Raw genomic sequence first — 15,118 nt, 5'->3', positions numbered from 1 at the left:
GGGACTGGGAGGCTGCATTACAGCTATATGTGCTGAGAATGGAAACATCAATAAGACAGTGACACCTTGCGAAACCACAACACCACCAACCACAACCCAGAAACCGACGACAACACCAGTGCCTACAACTGTGTTTGTTTTCACCACACCAGGTATGTTTCTAATGAAACAAAATGTTATTCAGTGTCAGCAAATGTTCATGTAGCTTTATTTTACTCTCCTTATTTGAAGGCAAAGCACCTACTGGATCTGTTGGGTTTGTTGTTGTTGTTGTGCTTTTCTTCCTCTTCCACTGTGAGTTCTGATCCTGTAAGGTTGATTTAATCTGTGTGGAATTTGCATGATTAATAAAGACATCAACACAAATGTTTAAAAGTTTTGAATCACTTGTCATATTGACAGTGTTCGTTATTTTTCATACAGTAACAACTTATACAGTGAGGATTTTTGATGGAATTTGAATGTTTTATTCAATATTTCTCAAGAAAAAATGTTAAAGGAAAAAGATATACTGTAATATATACTATTTACATCAAGTTATCTGCCTGGAGATGTGACCACCACTTCTTTTGAAATATGAAGAATTATGTTCCAGCTTTAACATTCATTTCAAAATCGTATACAAGTCTGCTCATCATTCTCACATCTAACATTTCTTCATTATTGTTTACCACTTTTTCGTATCCTATTTATAAACCTGTAAAGTCACACAGGACTAATACATTTGAATTATTTTATACATTTATCATTATCCAGATTGGTTTTCTATTATTAAAAACACTGATTCCAAACATTTGAACAGTGATTCAACACTTTTGAACAATACTGTATATATACCACACTGTTTGTTTGTGTACGACTCACACATAAGCAGCTATAGTACTACCAGGAATTCCCTACCTGTTTAAAAATAACATGCTAAATCATTTGGGCTTAGCATGTTAGTTTAGTTCCCTTTTGTAAAATGGCAAATGTTCACAGCATTTATAGAGTTCAGTGATGGAGAGACACCTCAGATGCTGGGTAATAAATTTCTGTCTGCTGTCTCAAATGAAAGTCAAGGTGAATTTTTAGTCATGAAACACAAACTGCTGACAGACTTGCCAGCTCTTTGAAATGTCTTTGAAAAACAAAGCTATAGCCCTTACAAGCATTTTCAATACCAATGCAGAAAAAGCATAGTTATTCATGAAATCATCACCACTCAATAAAACAAGCAGTATGGCATGGCCAAGAGCATGTGTAAATGATAGTTGGAACTATTAACAAAGACAGGTACAAAAACAATTATGAATGAAAAATTTAAGGTGACAGTATAAGGATTTACACAAAAAAATGTTGTGCTTATTTTCTAAAAAAATGAGGAGGGGGCACCATCTGATCCTTCCAAACAATTTGGAGTTTAAAACATGCTTTTTTCAAATATGAAAACTTAAGCATAAAAGCATACCCATTCAAGGATAGTACGTCAAAGGTAAGTCAGAAGATAGCATTAGCATTATTTTGAATGTACTTGCTAAGGTAAGCATAAACTCAAAAATCATAGATCCCCTCAATGACAAATGAATGGCAATTGTATACATAATACAAACACATAATGACTGATACTGAATAAATGTTTTTCATTCACCCCTTAACAGAAACGTCAACAGCAACAACAACGTTTGCCACAGAAACCACAGCATCATCTAAAGCATCAACACTGACAAGTACACCAACCCAGGCACCAGTACAAACCACCACTCAGCCTTTCACTGTTAGCAAATCTACTAAAATAATATCAACAACAGTTGGATTTACCACCACAACTTCAGAAACAGCCACAACGTCTGAACGTGTTTCATCCACCACAAAACCACCTAAGGAACAGACCACTGTTTCCACAAGTGCTGCTGAAACTTCTTCCACTACTGCTGTAGTGGAGACAACCACATCTGTCCAGCCACCAACAGGAACATCCGCTCCTAGCACAGAGTCTGCAAAACCTATTGTACCAACCACTACACCAATCACTTCTACGCAGACAACAGTACGGCCTCCTACAACCGAAGAATCAACAACCTCTCATGAAGTTACCACATCCCCTGAGACAAGTCTGCCAACCACTACAGCTACGAGTACTCTCTACACTGAAAGAACCACATCACCAGAAACATCACCACTGACGAGCACAGCTGCTCCAACGACACTGACCCAGATGCCAGTAGTAACCACCACTCAGCCTTCCACTGTTACCAAATCCACTGAAACACCATCAACAACAATTGTAATCACCACCAGAATCGCAGAAACTTCCACTGAGGTTGAGACCACAATGTCCGAACGTGTTTCATCCACTACAAAACCACCTAAAGAACAGACCACTGTTTCCACAAGTACTGCTGAAACTTCCTCCACTACGGCTGTTGTGGAGACAACCACATCTGTCCAGCCATCAACAGAAACATCCGCTCCAAGCACAGAGTCCACAAAACCTACTGTAACAACCTCTACACCTATCACTTCTACGCAGACAACAGCACCTCCTTCTACAACTGAATTTACTACTGAAGAAGAATCAACAACCCCTCGTGAAGTTTCTACCACATCCTCCGTCCCTCCAACAATTGTAACATCTCCTGAGACAAGTCTGCCAACCACTACAGCTACAAGTACTCTCTCCACCAAAACAACCACATCGCCAGAGACATCACCACTGACAAGCACAGCTGCTCCAACGACACTGACCCAGACGCCAGTAGTAACCACCACTCAGCCTTCCACTGTTACCAAATCTACTGCAGTACCATCAACAACAGTTGTATTTACCACCACAATCGCAGAAACATCCACAGAAGTTGAGGCCACAACGTCCGAACGTGTTTCATCCACTACAAAACCACCTAAGGAACAGACCACTGTTTCCACAAGTACTGCTGAAACTTCCTCCACTACAGCTGTTGTGGAGACAACCACATCTGTCCAGCCATCAACAGAATTAACAAGCATTGCAACGACAACACGTGAAATAATTCTGACTGCATCCACTGTTACTCCAAAAGTCTCAACTGAAAAACAAGTAATTCTCACCTCTACAGTGTCAGTAACTCCTACAACAGGGACATTGCCAGAAACACCTACAACCACGAAAGCTGCTAAAACAGAAGTTTTTACTAGCACTACATCCACCACACTGGAGACCTCTATCGCACCTATAACCCAAACAATCCCATACATTACTCTCACAATACCTGTAACAACAAAGCCTTTATCTTCATCCGCCACTGTAACCACTGAAGAGACGACAGTAGTAACCACCACTCAGCCTTCCACTGTTACCAAATCTACTGCAGTACCATCAACAACAGTTGCAATCACCACCACAATCGCAGAAACATCCACAGAAGTTGAGGCCACAACATCTGAACGTGTTTCATCCACTACAAAACCACCTAAGGAACAGACCACTGTTTCCACAAGTACTGCTGAAACTTCCTCCACTACGGCTGTTGTGGAGACAACCACATCTGTCCAGCCATCAACAGAAACATCCGCTCCAAGCACAGAGTCTGCAAGACCTACTGTAACAACCTCTACACCAATCACTTCTACGCAGACAACAGCACCTCCTTCTACAACCGAATTTACTACTCAAGAAGAATCAACAACCCCTCGTGAAGTTTCTACCACATCTTCCGTCCCTCCAACAATTGTAACATCTCCTGAAACAAGTCTGCCAACCACTACAGCTACAAGTACTCTCTCCACCGAAACAACCACATCGCCAGAGACATCACCACTGACAAGCACAGCTGCTCCAACAACACTGACCCAGGTGCCAGTAGTAACCACCACTCAGCCGTCCACTGTTACCAAATCTACTGCAGTACCATCAACAACAGTTGCAATCACCACCACAATCGCAGAAACATCCACAGAAGTTGAGGCCACAACATCTGAACGTGTTTCATCCACTACAAAACCACCTAAGGAACAGACCACTGTTTCCACAAGTACTGCTGAAACTTCCTCCACTACGGCTGTTGTGGAGACAACCACATCTGTCCAGCCATCAACAGAAACATCCGCTCCAAGCACAGAGTCTGCAAGACCTACTGTAACAACCTCTACACCAATCACTTCTACACAGACAACAGCACCTCCTTCTACAACTGAATTTACTACTGAAGAAGAATCAACAACCCCTCGTGAAGTTTCTACCACATCCTCCATCCCTCCAACAATTGTAACATCGCCTGAGACAAGTCTGCCAACCACTACAGCTACAAGTACTCTCTCCACCGAAACAGCCACATCCCCAGAAACATCACCACTGACAAGCACAGCTGCTCCAACGACACTGACCCAGACGCCAGTAGTAACCACCACTCAGCCTTCCACTGTTACCAAATCTACTGCAGTACCATCAACAACAGTTGTATTTACCACCACAATCGCAGAAACATCCACAGAAGTTGAGACCACAACGTCTGAACGTGTTTCATCCACGACAAAACCACCTAAAGAACAGACCACTGTTTCCACAAGTACTGCTGAAACTTCCTCCACTACTGCTGTTGTGGAGACAACCACATCTGTCCAGCCATCAACAGAAACATCCATGCCAAGCACAGAATCCACACAACCTATCGTAACAACCTCTACACCAATCACTTCTACGCAGACAACAGCACCTCCTTCTACAACTGAATTTACTACTGAAGAAGAATCAACAACCCCTCGTGAAGTTTCTACCACATCCTCCATCCCTCCAACAATTGTAACATCGCCTGAGACAAGTCTGCCAACCACTACAGCTACAAGTACTCTCTCCACCGAAACAGCCACATCGCCAGAAACATCACCACTGACAAGCACAGCTGCTCCAACGACACTGACCCAGGCGCCAGTAGTAACCACCACTCAGCCTTCCACTGTTACCAAATCTACTGCAGTACCATCAACAACAGTTGTATTTACCACCACAATCGCAGAAACATCCACAGAAGTTGAGACCACAACGTCTGAACGTGTTTCATCCACGACAAAACCACCTAAAGAACAGACCACTGTTTCCACAAGTACTGCTGAAACTTCCTCCACTACGGCTGTTGTGGAGACAACTACATCTGTCCAGCCATCAACAGAAACATCCGCTCCAAGCACAGAGTCTGCAAGACCTACTGTAACAACCTCTACACCAATCACTTCTACGCAGACAACAGCACCTCCTTCTACAACTGAATTTACTACCGAAGAAGAATCGACAACCCCTCGTGAAGTTTCCACCACATCCTCCGTCCCTCCAACAATTGTAACATCTCCTGAGACAAGTCTGCCAACCACTACAGCTACAAGTACTCTCTCCACCGAAACAGCCACATCGCCAGAAACATCACCACTGACAAGCACAGCTGCTCCAACGACACTGACCCAGATGCCAGTAGTAACCACCACTCAGCCTTCCACTGTTACCAAATCCACTGAAACACCATCAACAACAGCTGCAATCACCACCACAATCGCAGAAACATCCACAGAAGTTGAGGCCACAACATCCGAACGTGTTTCATCCACTACAAAACCACCTAAGGAACAGACCACTGTTTCCACAAGTACTGCTGAAACTTCCTCCACAACGGCTGTTGTAGAGACAACCACATCTGTCCAGCCATCGACAGAAACATCCGCTCCAAGCACAGAGTCTGCAAGACCTACTGTAACAACCTCTACACCAATCACTTCTACGCAGACAACAGCACCTCCTTCTACAACTGAATTTACTACTGAAGAAGAATCGACAACCCCTCGTGAAGTTTCTACCACATCTTCCGTCCCTCCAACAATTGTAACATCTCCTGAGACAAGTCTGCCAACCACTACAGCTACAAGTACTCTCTCCACCGAAACAGCCACATCACCAGAGACATCACCACTGACAAGCACAGCTGCTCCAACGACACTGACCCAGGCACCAGTAGTAACCACCACTCAGCCTTCCACTGTTACCAAATCCACTGAAATACCATCAACAACAGCTGTAATCACCACCACAATCGCAGAAACATCCACAGAAGTTGAGGCCACAACATCCGAACGTGTTTCATCCACTACAAAACCACCTAAGGAACAGACCACTGTTTCCACAAGTACTGCTGAAACTTCCTCCACAACAGCTGTTGTAGCGACAACCACATCTGTCCAGCCATCAACAGAAACATCCGCTCCAAGCACAGAGTCTGCAAGACCTACTGTAACAACCTCTACACCAATCACTTCTACGCAGACAACAGCACCTCCTTCTACAACTGAATTTACTACTGAAGAAGAATCGACAACCCCTCGTGAAGTTTCTACCACATCTTCCGTCCCTCCAACAATTGTAACATCTCCTGAGACAAGTCTGCCAACCACTACAGCTACAAGTACTCTCTCCACCGAAACAGCCACATCACCAGAGACATCACCACTGACAAGCACAGCTGCTCCAACGACACTGACCCAGGCACCAGTAGTAACCACCACTCAGCCTTCCACTGTTACCAAATCTACTGCAGTACCATCAACAACAGTTGTATTTACCACCACAATCGCAGAAACATCCACAGAAGTTGAGACCACAACGTCCGAACGTGTTTCATCCACTACAAAACCATCTAAGGAACAGACCACTGTTTCCACAAGTACTGCTGAAACTTCCTCCACTACGGCTGTTGTGGAGACAACCACATCTGTCCAGCCATCAACAGAAACGTCCGCTCCAAGCACAGAGTCTGCAAGACCTACTGTAACAACCTCTACACCAATCACTTCTACGCAGACAACAGCACCTCCTTCTACAACTGAATTTACTACTCAAGAAGAATCAACAACTCCTCGTGAAGTCTCTACCACATCCTCCATTCCTCCAACAATTGCAACATCGCCTGAGACAAGTCTGCCAACCACTACAGCTACAAGTACTCTCTCCACCGAAACAGCCACATCCCCAGAAACATCACCACTGACAAGCACAGCTGCTCCAACAACACTGACCCAGACGCCAGTAGTAACCACCACTCAGCCTTCCACTGTTACCAAATCTACTGCAGTACCATCAACAACAGTTGTATTTACCCCCACAATCGCAGAAACATCCACAGAAGTTGAGACCACATCGTCTGAACGTGTTTCATCCACAACAGAACCACCTAAAGAACAGACCACTGTTTCCACAAGTACTGCTGAAACTTCCTCCACTACAGCTGTTGTGGAGACAACCACATCTATCTCAACGTCAACAAGCGTTTCAAAGACAACACATGAAGTAATCATCACTGCATCTACTGTACCTCTGAGAGTCTCAACTGAACCGCAAGTAATTCCCACTTCTACTGCACATGTCTGTTGCTTTGTGAATGGCACAGATTTTCAACCAGGTGAGAGTTTTCACTAAAACGTTACTTTTTTATTCTGAATCTAAGTAAAAAAAAGTGAATATATATGACAACCATTTATGTATGTTTTATTTATAGGAGAAATAATTTATAATGTAACTGATGGCTTTGGGTGGTGCTTTAGTGCATTCTGCAATGCCACATGTAATGTTGAGAAGAAGGCATATTCCTGTGCTACAACTCCGCCCCCTCAGAAAACCACCACAGAATCTAGCACCACAACAGTTACTTCCGCCACTTCAGTTACAGTACAGCCAACAACATCCCCTTCCACAAGTATTTCCAGCACAGCACCACCGTCTACAACTACAAGTTCAGATTGTTCCAATCTTGATCCACCTAGAAAGGTATTCTTGTCTTAATGAGTAGTTTTTAAAGTTGTTTTTAAGAGTTAAGTTATGACGAAACAAAGAAAATGTAGTTGCAACCATTTTTTCCCATTTTTAATCTGACAGAATGGTGAAACCTGGAATGTGGATAACTGCACCACAGCAACATGTACTGATGGCAAAGTCGACTACATACCACACAAGTGTCCTCCAGTTGATGAACCAACATGTGCAAATGGCCGAAGCCCTGTAAAGGTCTACGATGAATCTGGCTGCTGCTTTAAATATGTTTGTGAATGTAAGTTGAGCATTTCTGCAGAACCCATGTGCATCAGATTGTGTGCATTTTTCCCTGATTATGCTCCGATTTCTATGTTAACCATATTCATGTACTAAATGTGTTCATACAGGCTCTTGTAGTGGATGGGGTGGCTCTCATTATCTGACATTTGACGGAATTTCGTACACATTCAGTGATAATTGCGCATACATTTTGGTCCAAGACGTTCTCAGTCCAAGTCTGCAAATCGTCCTTAACAAGCACTGCAGTGGCGGGAGCTCATTCTGTCCACAGAGCATGATCATTACGTACAAATCCCAGGAGGTTGTTCTGACCCAGGCGGAGACTGACGGTGTTGTCACCAATGTGGTAATTATGCCCGTACACTTTATACTAGTGCTGAGTTCACAACTTCTGCCGTTGACTGTGGTGGTTGAATAAACTGGTGGACCTTTTTTTGGGAGCCATGGATACCGAATGTCTCATTACTGAAGTATTATCCAGTATTATGCAACAAAAAAATGTTCACGTTAAATAAACAACTGACACTGCTAAAGCTCTCTACTGATAATCATCTATTTTCTGTAGTCACTATGGCAACGTTTTCATGGCTGCATGCTGCCATTGGTGGCGTACCACTGTGAGGCACGCCAGTGTTGATATTTTTACATATATGTCTGTTGCTGCTGTTGTATACGCATTAATTAAATATAGAAATTGGAACTAAATCCATCTGGTTAACATTACTTAGAAACATAACATGCAGATTAAAATGCAGACAGTAGCCCAGCGTCACCGAAACATTCCACTCTTCTGGAAGACAATATTTGACTTCAAAAAATTTACTTATTGGTCAAATCTTATCATATGATCCGATGCCTAAAATATTTTTTTAAACAATTATCTACCAATACTGATATGATTCCAATATCACTGTGCATCTCTACTTTATATATCACATCATTGCTCTAACAAAAACAATATCCGTCTTCTCTGATTGTCTGTCTTTCTGAATTATTGCAGGTTGTGGTGGACAACAAACGAGTCTATCCTGCTTTCAAGAACGCTAAATTTGTCATTTCAAGCACAGGCGTGGAGATCGTTGTTGAGATTCCAGAAATTCAGGTTCAAGTGACCTACACAGGCTCCACATTTAACATTGACTTGCCCTACTCAGTGTTCCACAACAACACAGTGGGTCTGTGTGGTGAGTAAAATTTCTCACATAGCTGGATTCTTCATACAACTGCTTGTCATTTTTGAAAAATGTAATATTTTGAGGGATTTAAAAGGTGAAATTTTTTAGCTACTTTTGGGCCATTTCTGATCTAACTGGCTCATTTGGTTTTATAAATGGTTAACTGGTTTTTCAATAACTATCCGAAGAGGTAGCCCTAAGATTCCCACCCGGTTGCTTCTATCTTGAGTAGTTATCATTCATCGTGATCCAGCTATCATGCAGTTTATGCACACTCAATGACTTTAGCTTGATTTACTGAAGTTGCCTGAAAATAGTAAACCTCAAAAATTACTGTAAACTGATGTAGCAAATTTTCAAATATATTCTACCTTGATGTGATGTTTGTAATCTAATTACATCAGACTTTACCAGTTAAGGTGTAATTAACCTTGTTATGAGTCATCAGACTGCACCATGTTAATCCTTCAATCTTTTCCCAGGTACCTGCGATAACAACAAACAAAATGACTGCCAGACACCCTCTGGTCAAACTGGGTCTTGCCACGAAACGGCTCCTGACTGGCAGATTCCTGGTGACCACTGCGTATCTACAACCACTCCCACTCCTGTTAGCACTACTAGTGTGCCTGAAACTTCACCCACAACGTGCAAGCCATCTATCTGCGAGCTCATCTACGGCAGGCAAGTATAAAAAAAGATGATTTGTGTCAGCAAATGCATGCCACTGTCTCAGTGTCAGTGTGACTGTGGCTGTTTTACAGTGTGATAGAGTGTATCTGAAAATACCAGCAAAACTGTTTGCCATTATTGTGGCAGTGTGCTAAGAGACTAGCTGTTCTTTGTCTGTCAGAGTGTTCGAGGAGTGCCGCAAAGCCATTCCTCCTGAGCCTTATGTAGATGGCTGCAAACTCGACGAGTGCATTACACAGGTCTCTGGCTGTACAAGCCTGCAGGCCTACGCATCCGCCTGCGCTAAGGAGGGCATCTGTGTGGAATGGAGGAACTACACCAATGGGGAATGCGGTGAGTGGACACAGTGTGAAATGAGCAACCTTTTATCTCCTTCATAAGGTCTGAATAAGGGTGGTCAACATGGCAAAAAATATAATATGAAAAACCATGTATAATATGAATTCAATATAGTCATGTGCAAACACTTCTGCACACCTTAATGCACAATTACTGTTTATTTGTTAAATTTAACGTATTGAAAAAAAACAGAACCTAAATGTGGCCTGTGCAACAATTATGGCACATTTTATATTTTATGTTTTTTATTTTTATTCCAATATGTTAAATAAATATAAACTGTGCACTAAATTTAGCAGAATAATGCCATATTTAAGTTCTCTATAGAAGAGATATTAAGTTGCTTTCACTTAAAAAGCATTTAATTTGACTGTGGATGCTTGTCAGTGGTGATGTTTCTGGAATTGTTGTTGTTTTGGTGGAGAGAGTACTTGTCTCTGTAGTGATTGGCAGACTTGTCTCAGGAGATGTTACAATTGTTGGAGGGATGGAGGATGTGGTAGAAACTGTGGATGAACTTTTGCATATGATTGTTTAATATTTGAAGAAATGTTCACAAGCTTACAATATGAGTTGGAACAGACACAATGTTTTATTATTTGTTTCACATACTATGAATCTCTAATTATGTCTAATTAATCAGGACCAATTATGCTCTTTTGGTTTCCAGCAATTGTGGGGATTCAGACTCAACCAAAAAAAGGGCAAGAACTTTTTTAATGAAACATGCAGTTGGTCAGTGTTGTGGAACCCACAAGATGCTGAGAAAAGCTTTTCAAGATATAGTTTATCGTGATAACAAGATATTATCATCATATACCTCACAAGGTCTAATTATGTTGTAACAAGTTCAAGATGTCCTGCAATGATCAGATCATGACAAAATAACCAAAACATATTAATGTAATTATATATTATACAATATTATTATAATTGGGTAGCTGATGGTGATGGATCTGTCATTCATCTTTCACAGAGGTCAAATGTCCTGCCACTAAAGTCTACAAAGCCTGTGGCCCAGCTGTGGAGCCAACCTGCAATGCTCAGTAATGCCTTTACATACACAAAAATAAAATAAACTGTATTTATTGTCCTGGTTTTCGCTTTGATTATAACTCTACCATTAAGAAAAGCCAGGAAATATATATAATAAACCAACAACTTAGGCATACTTAAATGTTTGTGTTATTGTATTAGGTATAACGCGAAGTATCAGGACCTGATTGAGAGCAACAGCACAGGCATGAAGGAGGGATGCTTCTGTGAGCCAGGCACCATCCAGTTCAGCACATCCTCTGATGTCTGCGTCACCTCCTGCGGTAAAACCTCACCAGTCATTCTGTAGCTTTGCAGAATCACTTTATGCTTTTTCACTTACAGCCTTTAGTGTTGAGCATGATCTGAAATAGAGGAGCAGCCTAAAGATTTGCAGTATTAAACCCTTTTTTGTTGTTTTTCTCTTGCAGCTTGCACAGGCCCTGATGGGAGTCCCAAAATGGTACATATACTTTCATCAAACTGATTATTTGTTGCAGTCTTACACAGCAGTAAACACGTTTGAGCATATTTTCTATATGCTTTCTTTAGGTTTTTCAACATGCTAATCAATATTACAACAGTTTGAATTTAAATTACTTTGTGAGATATGCCACAGTGCACTGGCTTCTTTTTATGCCCTGATGAATATTTTACTGGTCTTGCAGCCGAATGACACTTGGCAGAATGGCTGCCAGATGTGTGAGTGTGATGGCGACACTCTGAGTGTTCAGTGTAAGGCAATCACGTGCCCCACCACACCAACCCCCGTCTGTGATAAGAATGGTGAAGTCATTGTCAACAAAACGGATGGATGCTGCCAGAGCTATGAATGCGGTAAGTAATTTGGAGCCACACTATTGAAATATTGCTCAAATAACCAAATTTGTCAAGTGTCATAGCATAAGATCTAGTATGGCTTTTCAATTCTAGAAATTTTGAAGTTGACTCCATTTCCATAGATGGGAATCGATGGATTCCCTGAGTAGATTCCACACAATAATCTCAATTTCAAAAACTAAGCCAGAGAGAAGGACTTGCAAAACTAAAGAGTACAATAAGAAATCTGGCAAAAATAAGGGTACAGTATTAATCATATTTGAGCTTAGCAAGGAAATTTAGAAAGCTAACTCTAGCTAAATTAACTTAGCTGACTAAGAGGAGCTTCAGTCAGTTGTACCTGATTTTCCTCTGTCCTCCTTCAGTTGGGTAGATGTTTCGGCTCTGGTGATGTTGTTTGATTGTAAGCCAATTTTTTGATACAAATTTTACATTGTAGTTTTTTTTTCCACCTAGTAAAATACAGCTGGACTGTCAATGTGTGAGTTGTGGGCAACAGAATATCTCACACTCTGTGTGCATGCCAGTGCGGGAAAACTTGAACGTCACTATGTGGAATCAGGTCCATAGCTTTTGAGTCAATTCTCGATTCCCGAACACCTGGAATGAAAGACTCAATGTTTTTGGGATCGACTTTCAGCCCAGTTCACCACTGTGGTGTCACACAAACTAAGAGCGAGCGCTAACAAAGCCTGTACCACAAAGTTTTTACTTTCTCAATTTTAGTAAGATCAAGAAAGTACTTATTCTCTTTCCTTTTGCTCCAGCTAAACAGTTTGTTTAATGTTTACAGCAATATTGAATGGAAAACACATTATTCTTTTTACAAAAAAGTCACAGTATCCTCAGCCTGTCATAGCCAAGACCACTTTGGTCATTGTATACCACTCTAAAGCATCTAATTTGACTAATTAGCTGTATTGCTAGCTAGTTATAGTTAGCTTGATTGGCTGATATGACGTGATATACTGCAGTGATCTGCACTCACACTCACATAAATGTCTATTACACAGAATCATGCGTAGAAATACACAAAGTTTATATATTTCTTTGTCAAGAGTGAAAATATGAGTGAAAACACTGTCTGTGGAGGCTAGCATAAATGCTACTAGCATTAGCTTCCTAACTAGCTTAGTGAACTCTTCATAAAGTAAAAATTCCAAAGGTAGGCATCGATATGTAAGCATACGATTCCAGTTTACATTCTGGTGTTGTTACTGGTGATGTGATAGTGTTTGGTGACTTTATATTCACTTGGAAGAGTAAAGAATTCGCTAAATTGTTGTTCAGCTGCAAGTGTTAGCCTACACAGAGGAGAACAACCTCAAATACCTTTCAGTCTGGCTGGTACCGAGTTGAGCACTAAAAACATAAAACTGGAACTTTCAGTACTGGACCAAGGGTTTCTGGCCAGAGTTTTTGTATTAGTCTTTTACAGTAACATTAAAGTCACCTGTTATTCATTACCGTTTAATGCATTGTGAGTGCTTCCCCTTACAGAGTGTGATGTGAGCCAGTGCATTCATCCAACAATGGGCTGCTCTCTGGGTTTCACAATATCTGTAGAAACACCTGCCGGAGCCTGCTGTCCTGAGTACACCTGCAGTGAGTATGAACCTGTGCTTTAAAATGAATACAGGTGGACAGTAAATGAATAACTAACACGCTACATTATTTTTACAGAGCCTATGGATGTCTGCGTCGATGGCACAACAGTGTATCAGGTAAGATGGAATTCGAAGATAAATGAGTAAATAATTGTTATAATAATGCACATCATCTACTGACTTTCTCAAATTCAAACTTGCTTTACAGAATCAATAAACAGAAAACATAAGCATCGAACCAAAGGTTACAAAATATGGGGCAAACAAACAAGTAAACAACCACAAGCAAAATAGTAAACATAGTAACCATATGGAAGGGACAAAAGTAAGGATGCAGAATACTGGATATTGTTAGAACTTAAAGGGAAATTCCTCATATTTTCTAAAATTTCTGCATAATTGAGTGTTTCAGATAAAAACAGAGTGAATTAGAGTGGTTTGGTGTGAAATGGTTCAGATTTCTTTACAGTGGTGGTGACAGGAATCAGGGGTCGCCATGACTACAACACAGATATAGACATTTTATTTACTATCCAAAACCACCAGTGAACCTACACATGTCTTCTGAGTTTTATATGGAATGTTGATGATGGGAAAATCTGAAAAAAATAGGTCTTCATTGGGGACCATTTTGCCCTGCATGTATCCCTCCACCATTAATGCATCTAAAAAATAATAATATCAGGTTTTAGGGCAAAACCTTCTCAAAACTATCATAAAACAATGTCTCAGACTTCAGGCAGTGTATTCATAACCATTCCATGTAATAACGTTCTGTGAGGGAGCTTTTAGAGGTGGACATCTGGTTCCTATCACCACCACTGTGAACAATTCTGACTTGGTAAATTTCTCTGGAGTGGTGCTTTTCACACCAAACCACTCTGAATGACTCTGTTTACATCTTAATCATTTATTTATGTAGACTTTACAAAAATGGGTGAAGTTCCCCTTAAAAGAACACTGATCAACTGCATGTTTAATTTACAAATTGAACATAAGCTTTAAGAGCATTTAAAATTATTGTACTTGCAGTTTCTGATAGTATTTATTATGTGGGCTTTTTTGTTATGAACTTACCAAACCTCAAAAAAATGAAATATCATGATATATACTGTGTATCGAAAATGTCTTCAAGTATTGCAAAGTATTCTATTTTTGCCATATCGTCCACCTTTAGTTGGAGATTGTTGAGCGGTTTAAAAGCGGAGATAGATCATTACTCATTCCTTTATTCTCTCTAGCCGGACTCCCCCATGCCCAGTGACGACGTGTGCAAGAGCTGCAAGTGTGGCTCCACTGTGGATCCTTCAACCGAGTTGCTCACCCCAGAGTGCGTGATAATTGACTGCAACCCTAACTGTGCAGCGGTAAGCCACTAATCA

General features: G+C 41.1%; 1 protein-coding gene across 1 annotated transcript in view; it reads left to right on the top strand.

Annotated features, from left to right (window-relative positions):
- Positions 1–15,118, top strand: part of LOC118819331 (mucin-2) — a 34,439-nt gene that overhangs the window by 15,756 nt on the left and 3,565 nt on the right. Inside the window, 15 exon segments of the mRNA XM_036587070.1 lie at positions 2–152; positions 1,641–7,397; positions 7,494–7,762; positions 7,871–8,042; positions 8,155–8,393; positions 9,048–9,231; positions 9,705–9,906; positions 10,076–10,248; positions 11,231–11,300; positions 11,452–11,573; positions 11,721–11,752; positions 11,958–12,126; positions 13,630–13,734; positions 13,813–13,853; positions 14,978–15,103. Of these exon segments, the coding sequence (XP_036442963.1) occupies positions 2–152; positions 1,641–7,397; positions 7,494–7,762; positions 7,871–8,042; positions 8,155–8,393; positions 9,048–9,231; positions 9,705–9,906; positions 10,076–10,248; positions 11,231–11,300; positions 11,452–11,573; positions 11,721–11,752; positions 11,958–12,126; positions 13,630–13,734; positions 13,813–13,853; positions 14,978–15,103 (7,812 nt within the window).

Source organism: Colossoma macropomum, unplaced genomic scaffold (assembly GCF_904425465.1).
Source record: "Colossoma macropomum unplaced genomic scaffold, Colossoma_macropomum, whole genome shotgun sequence".
NCBI classification, from domain to species: domain Eukaryota; kingdom Metazoa; phylum Chordata; class Actinopteri; order Characiformes; family Serrasalmidae; genus Colossoma; species Colossoma macropomum.
This window is presented reverse-complemented; position numbering and strand designations above follow the sequence as displayed.